The sequence below is a fragment of the Chlorocebus sabaeus genome, chromosome 16, assembly GCF_047675955.1.
Source record: "Chlorocebus sabaeus isolate Y175 chromosome 16, mChlSab1.0.hap1, whole genome shotgun sequence".
NCBI lineage: Eukaryota > Metazoa > Chordata > Mammalia > Primates > Cercopithecidae > Chlorocebus > Chlorocebus sabaeus.
In genome coordinates this window covers 13,958,679-13,978,690 of record NC_132919.1, presented here as the reverse complement: position 1 = coordinate 13,978,690, position 20,012 = coordinate 13,958,679, and the positions used below count along the sequence as shown (strand labels likewise).

The 20,012-nt window shown below is 36.3% G+C and overlaps 1 protein-coding gene across 3 annotated transcripts in view; it reads right to left on the bottom strand.

The window, feature by feature from the left end:
* The window catches only part of COX10 (cytochrome c oxidase assembly factor heme A:farnesyltransferase COX10), a 141,532-nt gene that overhangs the window by 94,084 nt on the left and 27,436 nt on the right, over nt 1-20,012 (bottom strand). For all 3 annotated transcript variants that reach the window (XM_008010430.3, XM_008010428.3, XM_008010429.3), the window contains exon 4: nt 14,640-14,764. In XM_008010430.3, coding sequence (XP_008008621.3) covers nt 14,640-14,764 — 125 coding nt within the window. The remainder of the gene's footprint in view (nt 1-14,639; nt 14,765-20,012) is intronic.

Sequence of the window (20,012 nt, the reverse complement as noted above, 5' to 3'; positions counted from 1 at the left end):
CACAGGATGAGGGGAGTCCCTGCAAGGTGTTGATGAGAAGAGGGATATGATCTCATTTATATTTCCAGAAGATCACCCTGGATGTTGTACTGAGGATGCTGTAGAAGGAGAAGGTAGAAGTAGTAATACCAATAAAGAAGTCATTACAACCCTGGTAAGAGATGATGGTGGTGCTAACGTGAAGGCTGTGAGAACTGGCTGGAAAATCCAGCCATCCTCTAATCATTCCTCACAACTTCCACAGCTAACACGTGTGTGTGTGTGTGCGTGTGCGTGTGCGTGCGCAATCAGCATAATTTCCTGATGGCATGAATGTGGGGTTTGAGAGAAACCAGGAGTCACTGATGACTCCAGCATTTCTGGCCTGAGCAACCAGCAGATTGGATTAACAGTAGCTGAGATGGAAGTCAGAGCTGGTTTGAGGAGAAAGATCAGAAGCCGTAGGAATGTTACACTTGTGGTGTCCTGCATAAGTCTAGGCGGAGCTGGTGAGAGGGCACTTAGATCTAGAGTCTGGGTTTCTGTATCTCCTAGCTTGTGTTTTCCTCTAGTAATGAAATTTCTGATGAGAAAATGTATCTTTGAAATACATATTCACTAATAGCTACTCAGGATGGCTGGCAACTTAAACTTAGGAACTGTTTATTTCTGGAATTTTCCATTTAATATTTTCAGATCTCAGTTGACTGTGGGTAACTGAAACACCAGAAAGGATAAGGGGGACTGATGTACCAGTTAATGAAGGGTAACTTTTAAAAGCTTTCAAATGACAAAGAAGATGAAATAAATGCACAATTTCATTTAGTATTGTATGAAAAAAAAACTGCTTTGCTGTTATAAATAACTTTTACATTGCCACTAACTTTAGCTTAATTTTATCTCTTCCCTTAGTATACCATGTTCTTAAAAATAAATGTATGGGGTAGAAATGTAATTTTATTACATGTATAGATTGCACAGTGGTGAAGTTAGAGCTTTTAGAGTATTCACCAACTGAGTAACTTACATTGTACCAGTTTCTCATCATCTACCCTTTCCAAACCTGGTCACCCTTCTGAGTCTCCACTGTCAATCATTTCATATTCTATGGCCATGTGTACACATTATTTAGCTTCCACTTATAAATGAAAATATGCAGTATTTATCTTTCTGTATCTGACTTGTTTTACTTAAGATAATGTACTCTGGTTCCATGTTGCTGCACAAGACATGATTTCATTCCTTTTAATGGGTGAATAGTATTCCATTTTCTTACCCACTTTTTCCTTATGTAATCATCCATTGATGGACACTTAGGTTGACTGCATATCTTTGCTATGGTGGTAGTGCGGTGATAAATGTATGAGTGTGGGTATCTTTTTGATACATTGATTTCTTTTCCTTTGGATAGATACCCAGTAGTGGGATTGCTGGATCAAATGATTGTTTTATTTTTAGTTTTGAGAGATCTCCCTATTATTTTCCACAAAGGCTGTGCTAATTTACATTCCTACCAACAGGGTAGGAGTTCCCTTTTCTCTGCATCCTCTCTAACGTCTGTTATTTCTTGTCTTTTTAATAATAGCCACTCTGACTGGTGACTGTTAACCAAATTTTAATTCTACTTGTTTTATTATAAGCTCAATGACTAATACATTTCCAAGAAAATGTGTACGAACAATAGGACTATCTTCCTCTGTACATCCTAAAATGTAATTTCATTTATAAATGACAGCTCTGATGAATTTGGAGTAATAAAGAAACTAAGTAACACTGTGTGTTTAGCCCCTTTTAATTGTTGAGTTTATGTTCTCATTTGTTGCCCCATGTTCTCCTTCATTTATTTAGCAGCCATTCACTGAGTGCCTGTCAGGTACCAAGAATCAAGATGAATAAAATATGCCCTTATAGCAAGAGAGGGACTCATAGGCTAGTGGAACATTCAGATGCATAAAAATATATTGAAGTGCAATTTAATAAATGATGTAACAGAGCCATATACAAGGAGTTAGGAGATCTCAGAGGAGAATGTGTCAAAATTCTAGAAAAGATTACATTAAACCCTATCTAAGTTGCAAGTTTATGGAAAGTAATTAGCAAACAACTATTGATTAAAATGACCTTAGTGGAAAAGGTTAAATAAACTAATATAGGGACATTTTTATGCAACTACATGTAATCCCTAATTATCATAACTTAAGAATATTCATTTTAGGTATTTTCTATCTAACAACTAAGAGTTCTATATGGATATGACTATAGGTCTTTCACCAAATTATTTAACTCTAAAGTATTCATCAAACACCTAAGGGCTGGACTTCTTTTACAGAGGATTATGGTGTTAATGTCACCCGCTGGCAACTTGAGGTACTTTGTAGTAAAACATCAATAGCATAATCAGAAATATTTCTTTGATCAATGAATTATTAAAAATGAATGCTGAATTTTTTACTATTATACTAACCTATACTGACATTTAGAATGCAATTACGAATTCTATGTACAATTACTATTGAGATTTCAACTTGATAGAAATGATGATGAAAATGAGGATGAAAATAAGCATGACAATGAAAATAAGGATGACATGTTTAAAGTGATTTGATTTTCTCTCTTGCAGAAAGAACACTGGCGTTAATTGGCTGAATGCCTAATTCAAGTGTTTATTTTTAAAGTTCATGTGAATTTTTAAACACTATGCTTGGAAAATAATGGTATCTAGAGTATCTTACTTAATGTATGTGTGAACAGTTGCAGGAAAAAATGGGATTACTGAGGGAAAGGATGATTAAGAAATGTGGATAACTCTTTAAATACTGAAGTCAAAAAGTATACTAATATGGAATGACACAAAAAGTAAATTAACTTTAGGATCTGCTGTTTTAATTTGACAGCTGTTTGACAACTGCAAAATGGAAAACTGACCTCAGACAACTGAGTATAAATGAGAGGCGATTAGGCCAAAGAATTTCACATGGAAAGATACAATATACATTGTAGTAACGCCTCACATGGGAATAGATAAATGTAGGCTGGAATTTTTATTGTCTTTGAAGGTGCTGATATTCAATAGACTTAAATTTCACAAAGAGCTGTGTGTTACTCTATCACAATTAATGGCACTTTCTGAAACATAATGCCATCAGTAAAGAAATAATTGTAAACACATTTGCAATTTCCAGGTGTTTCTTGAAGCAATTTTGAGTCTCTGTGACTTTACCTTTTGAATGCTAAAGCAGTAACACACTCCTCCTCTTTTAAAGTTTAAAAACAATGAGCTCTTTTAGGGTATAATTCAAGAAGACACAACTGTCCATGGCTAGCAGCTGAATCTATGAGCTAAAATTCAGTACCTATGGCTTGATTCTATATAAGCTGCTGAGACATTTCATGCTTCACTTTCTCAACATGAAAATAAGGAGAGAAAACTACACTCTTACTTACCTGTGAAAAATTCCATTTTCAGAAAAAAGCTCTTTTTCATCATCATCCGTTTTTTGGTAAACAATAATATAGAAATTATATGTCCTACTGCAAAGACAAGAATTGGGGTGGAGGAGTCAAGACAAGTTCAAATCAGTGACAGGTTTTGTTGGGTATAAGAGTGAAGAGAGGAAGGCGCAAGGGGGCAGAGTACACAAGAACAGAGGACAGAAGAGAGGTTGAAATGCATGGGCTGATTTTTGATGCTTTCTGTGATAAGAAAATGAAGATATTGGACAAACAGAATTAAAGTTATGCCAGAGGAGCATGACTAGGTCAACTGAAATGTCTGTTGAATGAATGACATTTTAGCTGAAATCTAGAGGATCCTATAGTTCAGACATGGACAGTGAAAGGAAAAGGGGCTTGAGAAGAATCAGATCATGCACAGTCTACAGGTCAAAGTCAGGTATTCCTTCTCTAGCCTAAGATTAACAGAAAGCCATTAACTCTGTTACCAAAACCTACCAATGGCTGCTAGACACCTATAGGGTAAGCCTGGTTGCTTTAGCAAAGCACATGATGCCCTTCTTGGCCTGCCCTCCTGCTTCTTTAGCCAAATATCTCACAGTATCCTCCCAACCTTGTGCTTCGGCTACACTGCAGTGTTTGTAGTTCCCCAAATGGCCCCTCATGTTATAAAATTTCACAACTCTGGGTCTTTACTCATGATGCTCCCTCTGCCTGGAAAGTTCCCCTATCACATGCACATACCTAGTAAAAAACCCATCTAACCTTTTAATGCTCTGGTCACTTCTCTGAGAAGCTTTCGTGACCTTCACAGGTAGAAAGGGCCACTCCCTACACCTTCGTTTATATGCCTAAGGCACTGCCTATATTCTGTTACAAAGCCAACAAATGTTATTGTTTTATTGTACTTATTTATTCATCTGTCTTCCTCTACCAGACTGCAAGCTGCTTCAGAGTAGGGACCAATCTTTTTATCTCCAGCAAAAGTAATCAATACATATACCCGGATCCTTCCAGAAAATAGCTTTCAAGAAAATAAAAGCAAAGAATATCAGCACTTTCTACTATGTAATAGCATTCTGCTTTCTGGTCCGGCCAAATCAGAGTTACTTTCTAATAGGTGGGTGAATGTCGAGAGGATTTCAACTGCCTTCCCCAACCTCAATAATTTGAATTTGAACTAAGTAGAATAAACAAAATTCTGTGGAAGTGTGAATTGCTTTTCAAAGGTCTTAAAGTCTTAAAGCCTGAAGGTTCACTGAGTGTTTACAAAAAGGGTCATTTCTGATGTAACCCGACTTTACTTAAGTCCTAGGTACTTAGGATGGCTGAGTATGTTCTGCTGGAAAACTTATAAACTATTTTTCCTCTTGTGGAAAAATACATTACACTTTGTGCATGCTCACTCAAATGCACTCTTCACTCACTCACTCACTCACTCACTCAGAGTAAGAGAAAATCATGAAAGGAATTCGGCCTCAGTAAATTCTGTCTTTTACTGATATCCTAATTTATAAATCCCTGAACATGTGTGTAAGAACTGAGAATCTGGTCTTAACAATATGTTCTTAAGGTCAGAAGCTGTATTTAATCCCCATTATTTTAAGTTAGTAGATTACATCAGTAACATTAGGGGAAGAATCTTTATCCACATATCTTCAGCTAGCTGTTTAAGGGAATTATACACAGAACTATTTAATCCTTTTTACTTACTTCATCTAATGACAGCAATACAACACAATGGCATTTTCTAGATTACCAAACATACTTTTGCTAAAAGCAGTAACAGATCATAATTTTATTCAGACATATCAATGAAAATGTTGGAATATTAAATTAGACTTGTATTTCTTTCTTGAAATAAAAGTTTTCTTTCTTGTAAGTGGCAGTTTTCTTTCTTGTAAGCTAGCAGGTAAATATCTTTTAGTACTAAGGAAAGCCCAGTCAGAATGAAAGCTAAAGCTGCACTTTAACTTAGTATTTTAAGGTTACATGGTATATTTTAAAGCATAAAGATATTCTAGATTACAAGTATACATAAATCTGATTAACTACCAAAATTTCTCTTTTGTTTCATCCTATCTCTACATTCCATCATTCAAATCTTTTAGAATTTCTTTGTTCCCCCTGTGATCATTGCTTCCGGAAGAAATCTGGCATAGGATCTGAAGGAAATGCCACGGTGAAATTTTCCTTAAGATTAATCACACAGGTAAGTAATTTCCCTTTCTTGCCCAACAATATTTTCTAAAACTTCTTAGAAAATTGGTAAGACAGAAATGGGTGGTCATGAAAATGTGAATTTTAGGATTTACTTAATCACTTACACACAAATTTTAAAGGTCTAATAGCTTGCCTAAAGCAGTCTGGAGCTCTATTACTAGTTAGAAACAGCAACAGACAAAGAAGTCTCAAAAGGTAGTCTGGGTTAAAGAAGCATAGGTATAACAACATCTGCTCTACTGTCCATCCCCACCACCCTCTGACACCCCAATTCCTATTCCTTTCAGTGTCTGGGGGCTCAGTTTAGAATTCAGAATCATATAATGATTCCAATTTTAAAGTAAAAAATATATATGAAGGCATCGAAATGTTCACAAATGAAACCTTAAAAGCAGTTTGTCACTAAGGCAAAGAGAGTATGAGACAAAGAAACGATACAGTCTCTCAGGGATCAGCCACACAGTCCGTTTTTACATCAGTGCCATCAGTCATCAGTCAACCAAGAGTCAATCTAAGCCAGATAACAGGGAGGGGAGTCTGTGGTTCAGAGCAGAGAACTAGGAGGCTAATGGGATTCAGAAGAACAAAAACCATCAGGAATGGCAAAATGTAACTGAAGATTCAAAAAAGAAAAGAAAAGAAAGAGATAATTAGAAAAGAACGCTACTTTCACCTCTGCTAGGTGGGGGTGGTGGGGAGATGAAGGAAGCAAGTCTCCAAGCCACCCAAATCAGGTTTAATTACAACATGCTACCCAGAGATACACACTAAGAATTATAACTCCCCAAGTCCACATTGTATCACTTCCATTATGTCTCAATTAATTATCTGCTTTTGATTCACCCTTTTCCACCAATATTTCTTTGATTTACCAGAACCTCATACATAATTCCATAATGCTTACTGAAGAGTAGAAAATAGACGTCTGCTGAACCCAAGTCATCGCCACATATTCAAATATGAAGAATTCATAAACAAGTATATACACACTTGACATAAATATATACATATATTCGTAACATACGTATATTAAAGTTTGCCAGTATAACCCAAGTCTTAGTGCCCTGAGAAAAATAAACATGTCTCCTTCTCATTCTCTATTCAGACCCTGCTTCTCAGATCTGAAACCACTTATGTTTTGTGCCTTTCTTGTAATTTTCTCCAAAATAAAGTCTCTAAGAACATCAATGGTTCTCCTTAAAGCTAAGTTATAAATTCATTCACCATTTATTTCATCTTACAAAAGAGCTATTTTTTTTTCCCTGAAATTCCAGGAATCTAGAATCAACCAAGACTGGAGATAACTGCAAGATATTCAGATTCTGAACATGTGAAAGATGTGGGCCAAAACCAGACCAAACTTCTATCTTAATAGCAATAATCATAGCTAACATTAATGGAACACTTAGTTTGACTAAGACGTAAGTGCTCTAGATCCTCTCGATGTCATCAGAGGTAGATACATCACCACACCCACTATGTTAACTCCACGTCTACTACACCGTGGCAAGGATGTCAGCAGTTAACCTGGCGGCAGAAAGACTCATATTAATAAAGAATAGCCTGATTCCAAGGTAGCGACTGGAATAAGACATCTCATTTGAGAGGAAATAGTAGTGAACTGGGTCCACAGGTTCTGCTCCCAATTTGACCACTTTCAGACATGTGTGATCAATCGTACCATTAAGCTTCATTTTCTTCTACAATACTGGAATAATGCCACCTCACAGAGTCGTTGTAAGAAGTGAATAATGACCAGTGGCATGTAAATTATTGAAAAACTATTTACAAATACATGTTCGAATTATCATAATTTCTGCATTTGTTGTCAAAACCTCACCTGGAGTTATTTTGGTTATAAATACCAATGCCAAACTCACTCCACTGAGATGGATCATTCTGGAAAGGGGAATCAAATGTAATTTAGAAATTATTTGAGGTTATTTAAATTCAGGAAAAGAGAGTCTGCATTCAAAATGCATTTTCTTTCTGTCATTGTTCAGTAACGCTCATCATTTTCCTTATATATAAAAACCATATTTAGTTAGAGACTCTTTCCCACATGGTATTCAAGAACTCTCTATGCAAACCTGATCTAGTGCAGTAGCTAATTTGAATCATCTGAATAAGCCACGAGTTATGAACTTCAGAGACCACTGAATGAATGCTAGTTGCCCAGCAGCTAAAACATCAAAGTCAAACAAATCACAACATTCAGAAGAAAAATACATTTCTCATATTGATTTTTTCTTATATGTATGATGTTCAATAAATCACATCACTGGTATTCACTAACGTAAGTCTTATTCTCCTGGAATATACCACCAAATTTAATAACCACTTTTGTTCAACATAGAAGATGAAAGTCAATTTCTATTGCTCTAGGCAGACTGTATAGTCAAAACACAAGAAACATCAGAGAAAAGGAAAATGGAGAAAAATGCATTAGATATTAATCTCATATTCACTGGGAAAACAAAAAAATCTTTACCTGTTTTTCCTTTTAGAGTTTAAAAAGATGTAAATTTTCTTTTGCCCTACCTACTCTATACTTCAGAGCTCTTTATCCAAAGACCTTCTTTTTTACCTTATTTCAGCCATGAACGTCTCTCAAATATTGTCAGTATTAAACAAAAAACATGTCTCTTCTTGACCCTATTTTACTCACACCTCTTGATCTTTCATTTGCTTTCACAAAAATTATTCAACATTCACAGATACACTAGATCCCAAAGATAACATACCCTTGTCACACTTATCTTTCTAATTATAACCTGCTTCTCAGATCTGAAACTCTACTTATGTATTGTGCCTTTCTTCTAATTTTCTCCAAAGTAAAGTCGCTGAGAACATCAATGGTTTTCCTTAAAGGTAAGACTAAGTTATCAATTCATTCACCATTTATTTGATCTTTCAAAAGAACTCTCTTTTTTTGAAACCTGATGAACCTAGACTCAAACAAATGATCTAATGTATGTACAATGCTTAGAACATTATTTGGCATATAGCACAAGTGTTTGCTGCAATTATTGTTATCATGAACACTTATTGCTACTTTTCCCCCTCCCTCATACATATTCCTTCAAAGCTGTACTCTGTTGTCTTGCTCTATATGCTTGTAGGCAGAAGTGATGGATGTACAAAATATGTAAGTCATAATCATTGGTTTCCAGAAGTCAAGAGTTCTCTAGGAAAGAAATATAAATGAATAATTATACAGCAATACCACAGGTGGCTACTAACCATAGTCAGAAAGTGATACACTGGAAGTATTATCACATGAAAGAAAAAAGAACACTGAGTTTTTCCACATAGCAGAACTATGACCAACAGATTGAAGTTATAAGGAGGCTGACTTTGGCTCAGGATGAGAAAGAGCATTCTAGTCATCAAAGTTGTCCACTTACAGAGCCATAGTAATGAGAAGACAATCTGCCAGGAATATTGTAAAAACTAAGGAGATCAGTCATCAAGATTCTAGAACAACTTACTAACAGCAGAGTAATAATGGATATAAAATGTTTTCTACGGTCGTGTGTGGTGTGTGTGTGTGTGTAAAACACTACAATTAGGCTGACAGTAGAGCAAGATGTAGCTACAAAGAGGGCGAAAGCTGAGGCCAGCCAGGTGACCTTGGCTGTGGTCAGGAAATCTCTACTTGTCTCATGGGAACACTTGCCGAAAAAAAGGAAAAAAAAAAAAAAAAGAACTCAAGATGAGATTTGTTTCGATACAAAGATATTTTTACATCTCATTTACGATAAAAGATTGAAGGCATAGGTGGGCTATGAATAGCAAGATCATATAATTACTTGTCCAAACTAGGACACATGAAAGTAAAAGAGGCATTCTTAGTAATTATGCCATGAACACAGGCATAAACAAGTACATATGATCACCCTAGCTATCCACGAGTAATTAAACAAAAAGAAATGTGGGCCAGGGTTTGCCTGAGACAAAAATTATAGCCAGCATCTTGGGTAAACATCTCAGAAAAAAAATCAAAAGTAGAAACTATTAAAGCAGTGGTTCCTAATTGGGAGTGATTTGAGGCCCCAGGGACTATTTGGCGATGTCTGAAGACATTTTCAGCTGTCACAAGTGGGGGTGGGGGAGTGCCATCAGTGTCCAGTGGGTAGAGATAGGGGTGCTGGGACGCACTATGCAATGCACAGGACAGTCCACACAACAGTCATCTTGTCCAAATTGCTAATAGTGCTAAGATGAGAAATTATTAAAATTTCTGTATTACATTTGTGTTAAAAATAAAAAGACCTCACTGCAAAAACATATGAAACATCTGCACTGTAAAACATTAAAGACAAAAACTGAAGAAAATATTTGCACCTTATATGTCAACGCAATCTATACACACCAATAGCCCTTAGACAAAGGCAAGCATCCCAACAACAAAACAGGCAAAACTCACTAGCAAACAACTGACCAAAAAAACGCATCAGTGGCCAATAACCACTAAAAAATAAACACACTCCACCTCGTAAGTCATCAAAACAACTTGAACTAAAAGAACACTTCTGATGGGTTACCTATAAAGCCAGCCAAGATTTTCTAATTCACAGCGTTAGTGATGAGCACTTTAACATACTGATAAACAGAAGCGTAAGTTGATTTCAAACAAACAAAAGACTGGGAAGACATTTAGTTTTACTTAAAGTAGTTTTTCTTAATTTTAACTTTGTATTTTGAAAACCTCAGAATGTCTTGACATGACCACATATTTTTAGAAAACTATCAAAATCAATAAGGATATATGCAAAGATTTAGCTAAAAGAATTTCAGCTCAGCATTGTTTACATGGACAAAAACTAGAAATTCCTAAAATGTCAAATAAGGAGAAACTGATTAAACAAATCAATATACAACTCTTAAAACCATGCTATGCCGGCTGGGTGCACTGGCTCACACCTGTAATTCCAGCATTTTAGGAGGCCGAGGTGGGTGGATTACTTGAGGTCAGGAGTTCAAGACCAGCATGGCCAACTTGGTGAAACCATATCTCAACTAAAACTACAAAAATTAGCTGGGCATGGTGGCAGGCGCCTATAATCCCAGCTACTTGGGAGGTTGCAGCAGGAGAACTGCTTGAACCCAGGAGGTGGAGGAGGTTGCAGTGAGCCAAGATTGCGCCACTGCACTCCAGCCTGAGTGACAGAGTGAGACCCTATCTCAAAAAAAAAAAAAAAATCATGCTATACCAAATATTGACATGGAGAGATGTCCACGACATACTATTAAAATGAAAAAATATACCCAAACTATAGATATATATGTGAAGATATCCATATGTTAAATATGTTTCATATATGTTATATATGTGAAGATATGTGTGCATGTGAAGAAGTCTATAATAACATAAACCAAAATATTAACAAATGGATCTATTTGGGTGGTGAGATACAGGCACCACAAAAGCAAGATATTTGTTTGTTTCCAGCTGTATCTCTAACACAGAACAATGTCCGGCATAAAGGAAAAGTAAAATAAAATTTGTTATTGTTATTTTTGTTTATCTATATTTTCTCACTGATATGCAGTGAAAACATTATTTGCATAACACATGTTTTAAATGTTGCCTTCTAAAAGACTAATTCAATAGCAAAACAAAATGTTTTACACATAGAAACAAAAGGAATGCCACCTATTTTAAGGATTATAAGGCTTTAAGAATAATTTATGTAAATATGCTCTGTAAATTCTACAGCACTGTATAAATGTAGAAAATTAATTATTTTGTTAAGATCATATATTCTGAAGTTAAAGCGGTTTCATGTGTGCTGTCACTGGCAGCCCTCCTCCCAGCAATTCATTTCCAATAATTTGTCCTTTAAAAACAATTAGAGACATGTGCAGTGTTACTTATAGAAGCAAAAAGGTGCAACAATGGAGAACTAGTTGAGAAAGTTGAGGCACATCCATAAAATGAAATACCATCTCACCACTAAAATGTTATCTTGTAGAAATGTATTTATTGACATACACATTGACTGATATAACCATTCTAAAACATCATGTATATGTAATCTAGGTAAAATAATCCCAATTACAGCTTATTATAACACTATTATGTCAAATCCTCAAAATAATTGTTATAGTTTTTTGATAATTCTTATCTTTTTAAATTTGTTAATTCAGCTATTCAGTTTGTCACTTGTTTCTCAAGACTTGATCAGTTAAACCATCCATAACATTTTATCTTTCAGTTGCAAAATTCAAAACATTTTATGGATTTTTCCATCCTTTGAAGGCATATGCGCTTTAAAGCCACACTATAGTTTCAAATGAAGCATGTGTATATATTACAAAATATGTATGTAATTTACTTTAACATTTTAATGTTAGTGGTTTCTTATATATCTCTTTATGCACTAGTCACTTCTTCATAATTCAGAAGCTGAATCTCATTTTCTCCCCTTAAAATAAATGTAAAAATTGCTTTCCAAAGCTTTATTTTTTCTACTTTCACAGAGATCACAAAAATAGAGTACAAAGAATACTGAGAACTAAATGAATAACTGCTAAAATAAAATATTAATAAATTAAAAATATAAATAAAATTTGAATCTTTTTATAAATATGAACAGAAGGAAAGTTTTCCTCCCATAGAATTCTATTAAAAGTGAAGAACTTTTATACAAACCAACCACATACATATATTTTTAATTTGAACACTAGCTCTCTAAAAAAAGTATAGTAAACTCTTCCTTTTTGCTAAGGACTACTGTTTTATTTATATGCTACTCAAAAACTCTGGTGAACCCTTATTGCTCAGTGCTCTTTGTTCGGCTTACACTATTTAAAAACACTAATCAAAATGGTTTTGCATTCCTTTATTTTAAATTTATAAGATTGCCTAACACTGGAACTAAAATATCTCTAACATTATTGGGAAATATTATAATTTGGGAAGCTGACTGATACCACAATGATAACACTAGGATTCTACTATACCGGGAATCGTTGAGATTTTTAAAGTGTTGTGATGCTTCCAAATGAAATCAGAGCCTGAGACAAGTGGAAGGAAGCAATATGAGGGGTACAAAAAGATGGAGAAATTCATTTGTACCACAAGCACTGATGAAGAACTGACATCACTCAGGACACTGCAGAGGCCTGTGTGGGATGAGTGATACATGGAGGAACATGAGACGGAGTTCCAACGGAAGATCAAGAGCGCTGTGTAAGTGGGATACGGAGCTGGGCTGGAAAACCAGCCTAAGGAGGAAAGAGGCAGACACTGCACTTTTTCAGTACCAGAAAGAATCCCATCATGCATTCTGTGGCTTTCCTCCGTATTTTTAAAATTTACAGAATCCAACTCGCCCCCTATAGCAAAAATAGTTCTACAGACTAAAAATCAAGCAGCCACCTAAACACATCCTTTTAAAATTTCCAAAACCTTGGCTTATGTTCAATTTCTGTCAATTTCTGCCTAATGTAAATCATTCCATTTTTATTCCTCCAAATACTTTCTTGCTACAACTGAGAGGTTTTTTCCATGATAAATTCTTGAGCTACCTATTTTTGAAAAGAAAGGGGTGGGATGAGAGGGGAGGAGGAGCAGCTCCAACTCAAACAACTCCTCTTTTTTATAATATTTAGGAGTTTCTGAACCATTTGATGCTTTCTAGTTATTTTTTTCTCTGAATGTCCATACTTTATTTTAAACATTTTCTTTGAATCTACATAATTTAAATCCTTGAGGTAATCAGTATCTCAAGGATAAATGGGGCTTTTCAATTTAAGAAAAGGAGGCTGAAAACTAGAATGTGCCCCTGGCTTAATCTCGGGTCCCAGATGTATAACCAAATAGAGGTAATAACTTTAAAAAATAAAAAATAGACCCAAGTGGACAAATAAATCAATTTGGCTTATATTGCTTTTTATTCGCATTTTCATTAAAAATATGTTCATGGCGGAATCATGTTTATTCTCTTTACCAGAAAACATGGGAAGGTAGCAAAAGGAAGAAACTACTTGGAAGAGATGGTGTCTTGCTTTATAGAAGGGGATGATCCTTTTGGTAAAGTGGTAGCACTATTTGAACCTCACTGTAAGACTGTTTTGACATCCACAATAACAACGACGACCAAACACTTATTTGAAATAGATTGATCCTTCTCCAAATAGCTGACAAGATATTGTAGAACCATAATGGCTATAGGCATTATCACATTAAATTCACATATTTTGCAGACTAGCAACTTATATATCCACTCAGCCAAGCTGTTTTCCTGCTAGTAACTTGAATTCCTGTTTTAAAACTGTGCCAACTCCTCTTGGGTGTTCTGGTAATGAAAACGATTTTCCTTAAGTTTTAGCCAAAATTTTTCACTATAGTATCTTACGAAAAAGCCACAACGTTAGGGCAGACCACAATGACCAGATGGGGAAAAAAAAACCTATTTGGGAGAATTATTTTGATGTTTAAAATAATGGGGGGGGCACGTATTAAAAATAATATGCTAATTTTGGGGTATAATCTTATTCCATACACCAAGTTAACTGAGTACTAAATTACTGATTTTTAAAAAAAATAGCTGAATATGTGCATTTAAAATATATTCTGTTCCTTATAGTAGTGGTTTAAAATGCAAAGAAATGAAACCAAGAAAGAATAGTGCATAAAAATGACAAGCTCAGGGAAATGTATCTGAAACGGATAAACAAAGATACCACTAAGAGTAGAAAGTTATGACAGCTCAAAAACATGTTTTAACCCAAGGAATCCTAGTCATTTGAAGCATCTACTCTACTGCTCTCTCACCTGAACATATCTGAAAACCATTCATCTCAAAAGAAAAGACAAATTGGTTATGAAACCCACAGGCTCCTGTAGGATATATAGTATTACAAATGTTTCTTCATCAATATATATGAGTTTGGAAGGTTTTTAAAAATATGACAATACAGCCATCTAGGAAAAAGTGACAGTATCATAATTTAGGTGAAAGTGTGAAACTGACCTGATTGATGGAGTTGGCAGCACAGGATGCGAGACCTGTCCCAACAGAAGTAAGCAGGAAACAGGGCCAGTCAAAAGGGCCCGGAGCCAATGCAAATCCAGCTGCAGTGGTACTTACAACTAGACCTGTGATACAGAAACAGAGCAGACACACTGTTACTAACGAGAGTCCCAACTGTAAAGGCCAAAAAGACAAAAAACAAGCCATCTTTCATATAAACTAATTGATTATATTAATAATACAAAGTACAGGCTCATCTTTGGTTTAAAAAAGATCCACATATTCCTGATTATAAAAACTACATGTACTAATTATATAAAAATGTTAATTTTCTTTTAATTCCATACTCAAGAGAAAAAAATAAGGTCAGTCTTCCAGATTCAATCATTCACTTATTCATTCAACAGACGTTTACTGAACACCAAATTTGTAATCAGCATACACTGTCAAGGATAAAGATGTATACGGTCTTATTCTTGCTCTTGGGTAATTTGAAAGGGAGATGGCAGATATACCTTAATAATTGTAACACAAAATAGCAAATAACAAATAACAAGGATCCCAATTATGTGACAAACTCCAGACAAGCCTAGGGGTGGGCTTGCCTATAAGAGATGATGGTCCCAGGGGTCAGAGAATGTGTAGTGGGAGATGATAATCCTATAAGCCATCAACAGGAACCAAGTGAAGAAGCGAGGTACAGAAGCAAAGCCAGACAATTGAAGCATCCACCAAGCCTGCTCCTTTTCGGTAGGCCCTGCTGCTTCTTTCCTGGGGTTTATAGAAGCTGACAGGGCCAGAAAGTGTCCAAGAGTGCTGCTGATATGGAGCTGTAGAAATCCGCTGGAAAAACGATCCCCATTGGTGGGCAAATCTGGGAAAGCTTCAAGAAGATGGCATTTAAGTTGGATCTTCTAGAGGGCATGCAGAGAAAGGAAGAGAATGGTGGGGTGAGCAACATTACAGGTACAAGGATAATTCCAAGAACAGGCACAAGGGAAGGGAAGACCAATGTCAAGAATCTAAAGTATGCATGATACCATCTACCTAGATTCTCCAACCAAAAACCTAGGAAGCATATTTGATTATCTCCTTTGTCACTCGCTATATCCCATTCATTACAAAGTAGTGTCTGTTCTATCTCTACAGTAGGTAGAGATAGAAACCCATCACACTGCCAGCATCTAGTCCAGCAGTTCTTAACCAGGGGTAGTTTTGCCCCCCAGGGGACATTTAGCATTGTCTGGAAACATTTTTGATTGGAGGGCACGGTGCTACTTGTCTTCTAGTGGACAGGGGCTGAGGATGCTTCTTAACATCTTATGGTGCATAGGACACCCCCCAACGACAAATAATTTTCTAGCCTAAAATGCCAATAGTGCTGAGCTTGAGAAACCCTGACCTAGTCCGAGCAATTACCACAAAAGCTCACCCCCAACTGGTCTCCTTGCTTCCATCTTGCTTCTCTTCACAGTGGAGTTTTTAAAATGAAAACAGATCAAATCACATCGCTGCTTTGAACAACTGAAAATTCTTTGATGCTATACCTGATATAAAATGTAAACTCTTTCTCTGCCAGTCAGTGCATCTCATACCTCTCTTTAGCTCACTCACTGTTCTCCGATCATGAGAATTCTTCTATTCTTTGAGCATTCCAAGCTCTTTCTTGTTCCTGGGTTCTTGTACTTTTGTTTCATCTGCCTCTTTCCATGGCTGGCTCCTTTTCATCCTTCAGATCCCATCTGAAATACTACTTGTTAAGGGAAACCTTCCTGATCACCTCATCTAATGTAAGCCTCCCGTTACTTCCTTGCTCACATCCTCCTTTTATTTCCTTCACGACACTTACTACACTCTGACTCCTCACTGGAATATAAGCTCCATGAAGGTAGGACCCCGGTCTGTGTAGTTCACTGCTGTATTTGGGGGGCCATCACTATGCTAGGCATAGAGCAGTATTTACTGGAAAAACAGGAGAAAAGGTGGCAACTGTCAGATTGCAGAATAGCAAGCTGAGGAGTTTATAGTTTGGTTGGTTGGCAGTGGAGAGTCACTGAAAGTCTAATGCAAGAAGGCAATCTATAAGTGGAAGTATCTGTGCACTATGACTTAAGAGAGGCAGAGAGTTTTACAGAGAAACATTTTAGGAGGCCATACCATTAATTCATTGTGAATAAGGGTTGTAAAAATGGGATATTTTGATTAGAGAATTGTTAGGATTTGGTAATTGGGAGAGGTAGGAAGATAAAACAACAAAAAAGAATGAATGGAAAAGTGCTCTTTACCATTTGCCATGCACTTGGGTGACATGGAAAGGAATGATAACATTAATAGAAGTAAGGACATTAGGGAAAGAGGTGATGAAGCTAGTGGCTTTAGGAGGAACATGTGCTGTTTTGAGAAACTTTGGGACATCCAGGTAGAAATAGAAAGAACACAGATGAAATATGAAACTAAAGCTCAGGAGGGAGACTTGAGAGACTGGAGAGGCATGAAGCTCTGGAGTTGCCCAGAGGCCATGGCTGAACCTGAGGGAATGGATGAGATCAAGGGGCAGCAGGTACAATGCAGAGAAGTATGTGAAAAAGTCACATCTTTACAGATGCGGGGAAGGAAAAGAATGAAAGACATAAAGACTATTTGGAGACATGCATCAAGACGATAAGGGGGCATAAGTGTCCAGTAACCATGTGAGGGGCTACAGGAAGCAGGACAGGAAGCCACCACTATCGGCATCAGCAGGTACATGCTAGAGAAACTGGTAGTTCCTCCTAATCATCATGAATTGGCTGGCATGTTCTTCAATCTAGTCTTATCAGCAACTTACAATAATCCTTTATAATTCTACCATATGAAGAAGCCCCTTCCCTAGTATCTATAGGGATTTCTTGATATTGCTAAATCAAATAAATACTTTGGCTGGGTTCAATGGTAGTTTGTAAGGTGCCTTAAGTATACCTCAATTCAAAGTACCTAGAGCACAAGTATTTTGGCAAGGGGTCCTTCCTTCAAGTCAGTCATTCCCAACCAAATATGGCGTGCATCCGAATATCCTGGGGGAAGATTTACCTCCAGGAAACGAGAGACATGCACAGATATACGTAGAGAGCAAGGTTCAGGAATGAGGGTGCAGGTGTGGATAAAGATTACAGGAAGATGAGCAGATTAGGAGCTGAAGGCAAACGAGGCTAATCAGAAGTCATGAAGACACACACATTCAGGAGAAAGGTCGCATGGCTGAGGTGGGGAGTCTAGGCCAGAAAGCATGTGCTGTCCCCTCTCACATCTCCTCTGCTTAGGGGTACAGCCTGTTCTGGCCCTTATATGGTACTACAAGTCATAACAACAAGTGCACACAAGGTACCTAACAGCAGCAAAGAATCACATGGAGCAGAAGGTAGCAATCAAAGGTAGAATACTCAATTTCAAAGTAAACATTCTGGAAAAAGTTTTAGCTATCTAATTCTGTAACAACTTATGCCTAAAAGAAAATGCCATGGTGATTACAGACTCTGAAAACAGTAGTCGCAGGTACATTCTACCCTTGTGCCAACGGGGAACGAACAGTCTCTCCTGTAATAGGCCATTTAGTTTTACCTGCACACATTTAATGACCATCAAGAAAGGCACTATTTTTTAAAGCAAACGACAAAGTTCCATTTAGAATATTCAAATAGCACCCATCTTTGAGGAAGCTTTTTCGTTCTTTGTAGATATCACACCATACATTGCAAAACCTCCTGGACAGGCCTGTGTGAAAGAACAAGATTCATCTTGTTTTGCAAGACTCAAGAGCTCTCCAGATGGGTTAGGCAACTCTTCACATATTGCACAGTGCATCAGTGACAACCAGGACTAGAAGAAAAATCCTTAACATCCAGGCTGCCTCTCATTTGTATCAGAATTATACTATGAAGAAGAAAGGCTGATGGTATCAATGGGAGAATCTGAGGAAAAAGAGACTGCAGAGGTTTCTCTCTTAAAATCAAACTAAATAAATTGCTTCTCTCCATAGAGTAAATCAGCCAAAATAATTTGACTATATTTTAAGGCCTTGAACACAAAAGTAGAGTTGTTTACTACTCATAAACAACTGTAATAGTTAAAAGAAAATCTACTATAACCTTCTCAATATATAGTTAGTAAAATCCAGAGTCACAAAAATAGAAGACTATAGTCAACCTTCTGTATCCATGGGTTCCACATCTGTGGATTCAGTCAACCTTGGATCAAAAATATTCGGAAAGAAAATAGTTACGTCTGTAATGAGCATGTACAGGCTTTTTTTTTTTTCTGTCATTATTCTGTAAACAATACAGTATGACAATTATTTATGTAGCATTTACATTGCATTAGGTATTATAAGTAAACTAGAGATGGGATACTGGAGCCAAGCCCCCAGGGATACTCCAAAGGATGATGTATTATACCTTAGAGATCTCTAAATATCCAGATCAACATTTTGTATTGCGCTTAACAAATTTTTTTGAGTCAATTACCATTACAGTGGACAAGAAAGCCTCATAATCATTGAACTGTCAACAATAGACATGTTCTAAACAGAAAGTTCATTTTGTCTAAAATTGAAAAGGGTATGTAGTTACATGAAAGGAAAACTGCGAATCAGAGGAGGAAGTATCTTGTTATTCTTTTTATTCACCCCCGAGCTTGATGGGGTGATAAAGCATAGAGAAAGTACATCAAATGTTTGACTGCATCTACTGATAAACTGAGGAGACAAAAAGTGATTTATAAAAAGCTAACAAAGGGAAAAGAACAGTGTTTTAGTAAGACATAACAATGATGAAATTTACAAAATGGAAATACTACCTAATTTTAAAATGTACGAATTGTAAACGGTAATACATGTAAAAAGAATAACAACTGTTACTACAGAGAAGGAAATTTGAATTTTACACATTTCTAAAAAAAATCCAAAAGCTAACAAAGAATGTATTTATACTTATTTCATCAAAGCAATTAATTTGAAAAAGAAAGGCAGGGAGGACTGATAAATTGTACAAGTAAAATTGACCAAAGTGATTTTCTCATACAACACTGCCATAACTGTAATTAAACTTTTCATTGATTTCCTGGGGTTCATTACACGGAATCATTTTGTAACACCAGAATCTCATTAAAAGTGAATGCAATATACTCCCTCATTAATAACACCTGAAATTATATTTTATTTGGTAATCTCATATTCTGCCCTTTCACAAATAAACATAAAATCAATGTTGTCAATGAAGCATGGCCCATCTAACACAGGCCCAGAGGCACTGCACTGCAGGCCCAGAAATAGCTCTGGGAGCCCATGGGAGAGTAATATTCCCAAACCAACAGAGCTTGACTCATCCCCACTCCTGAGTG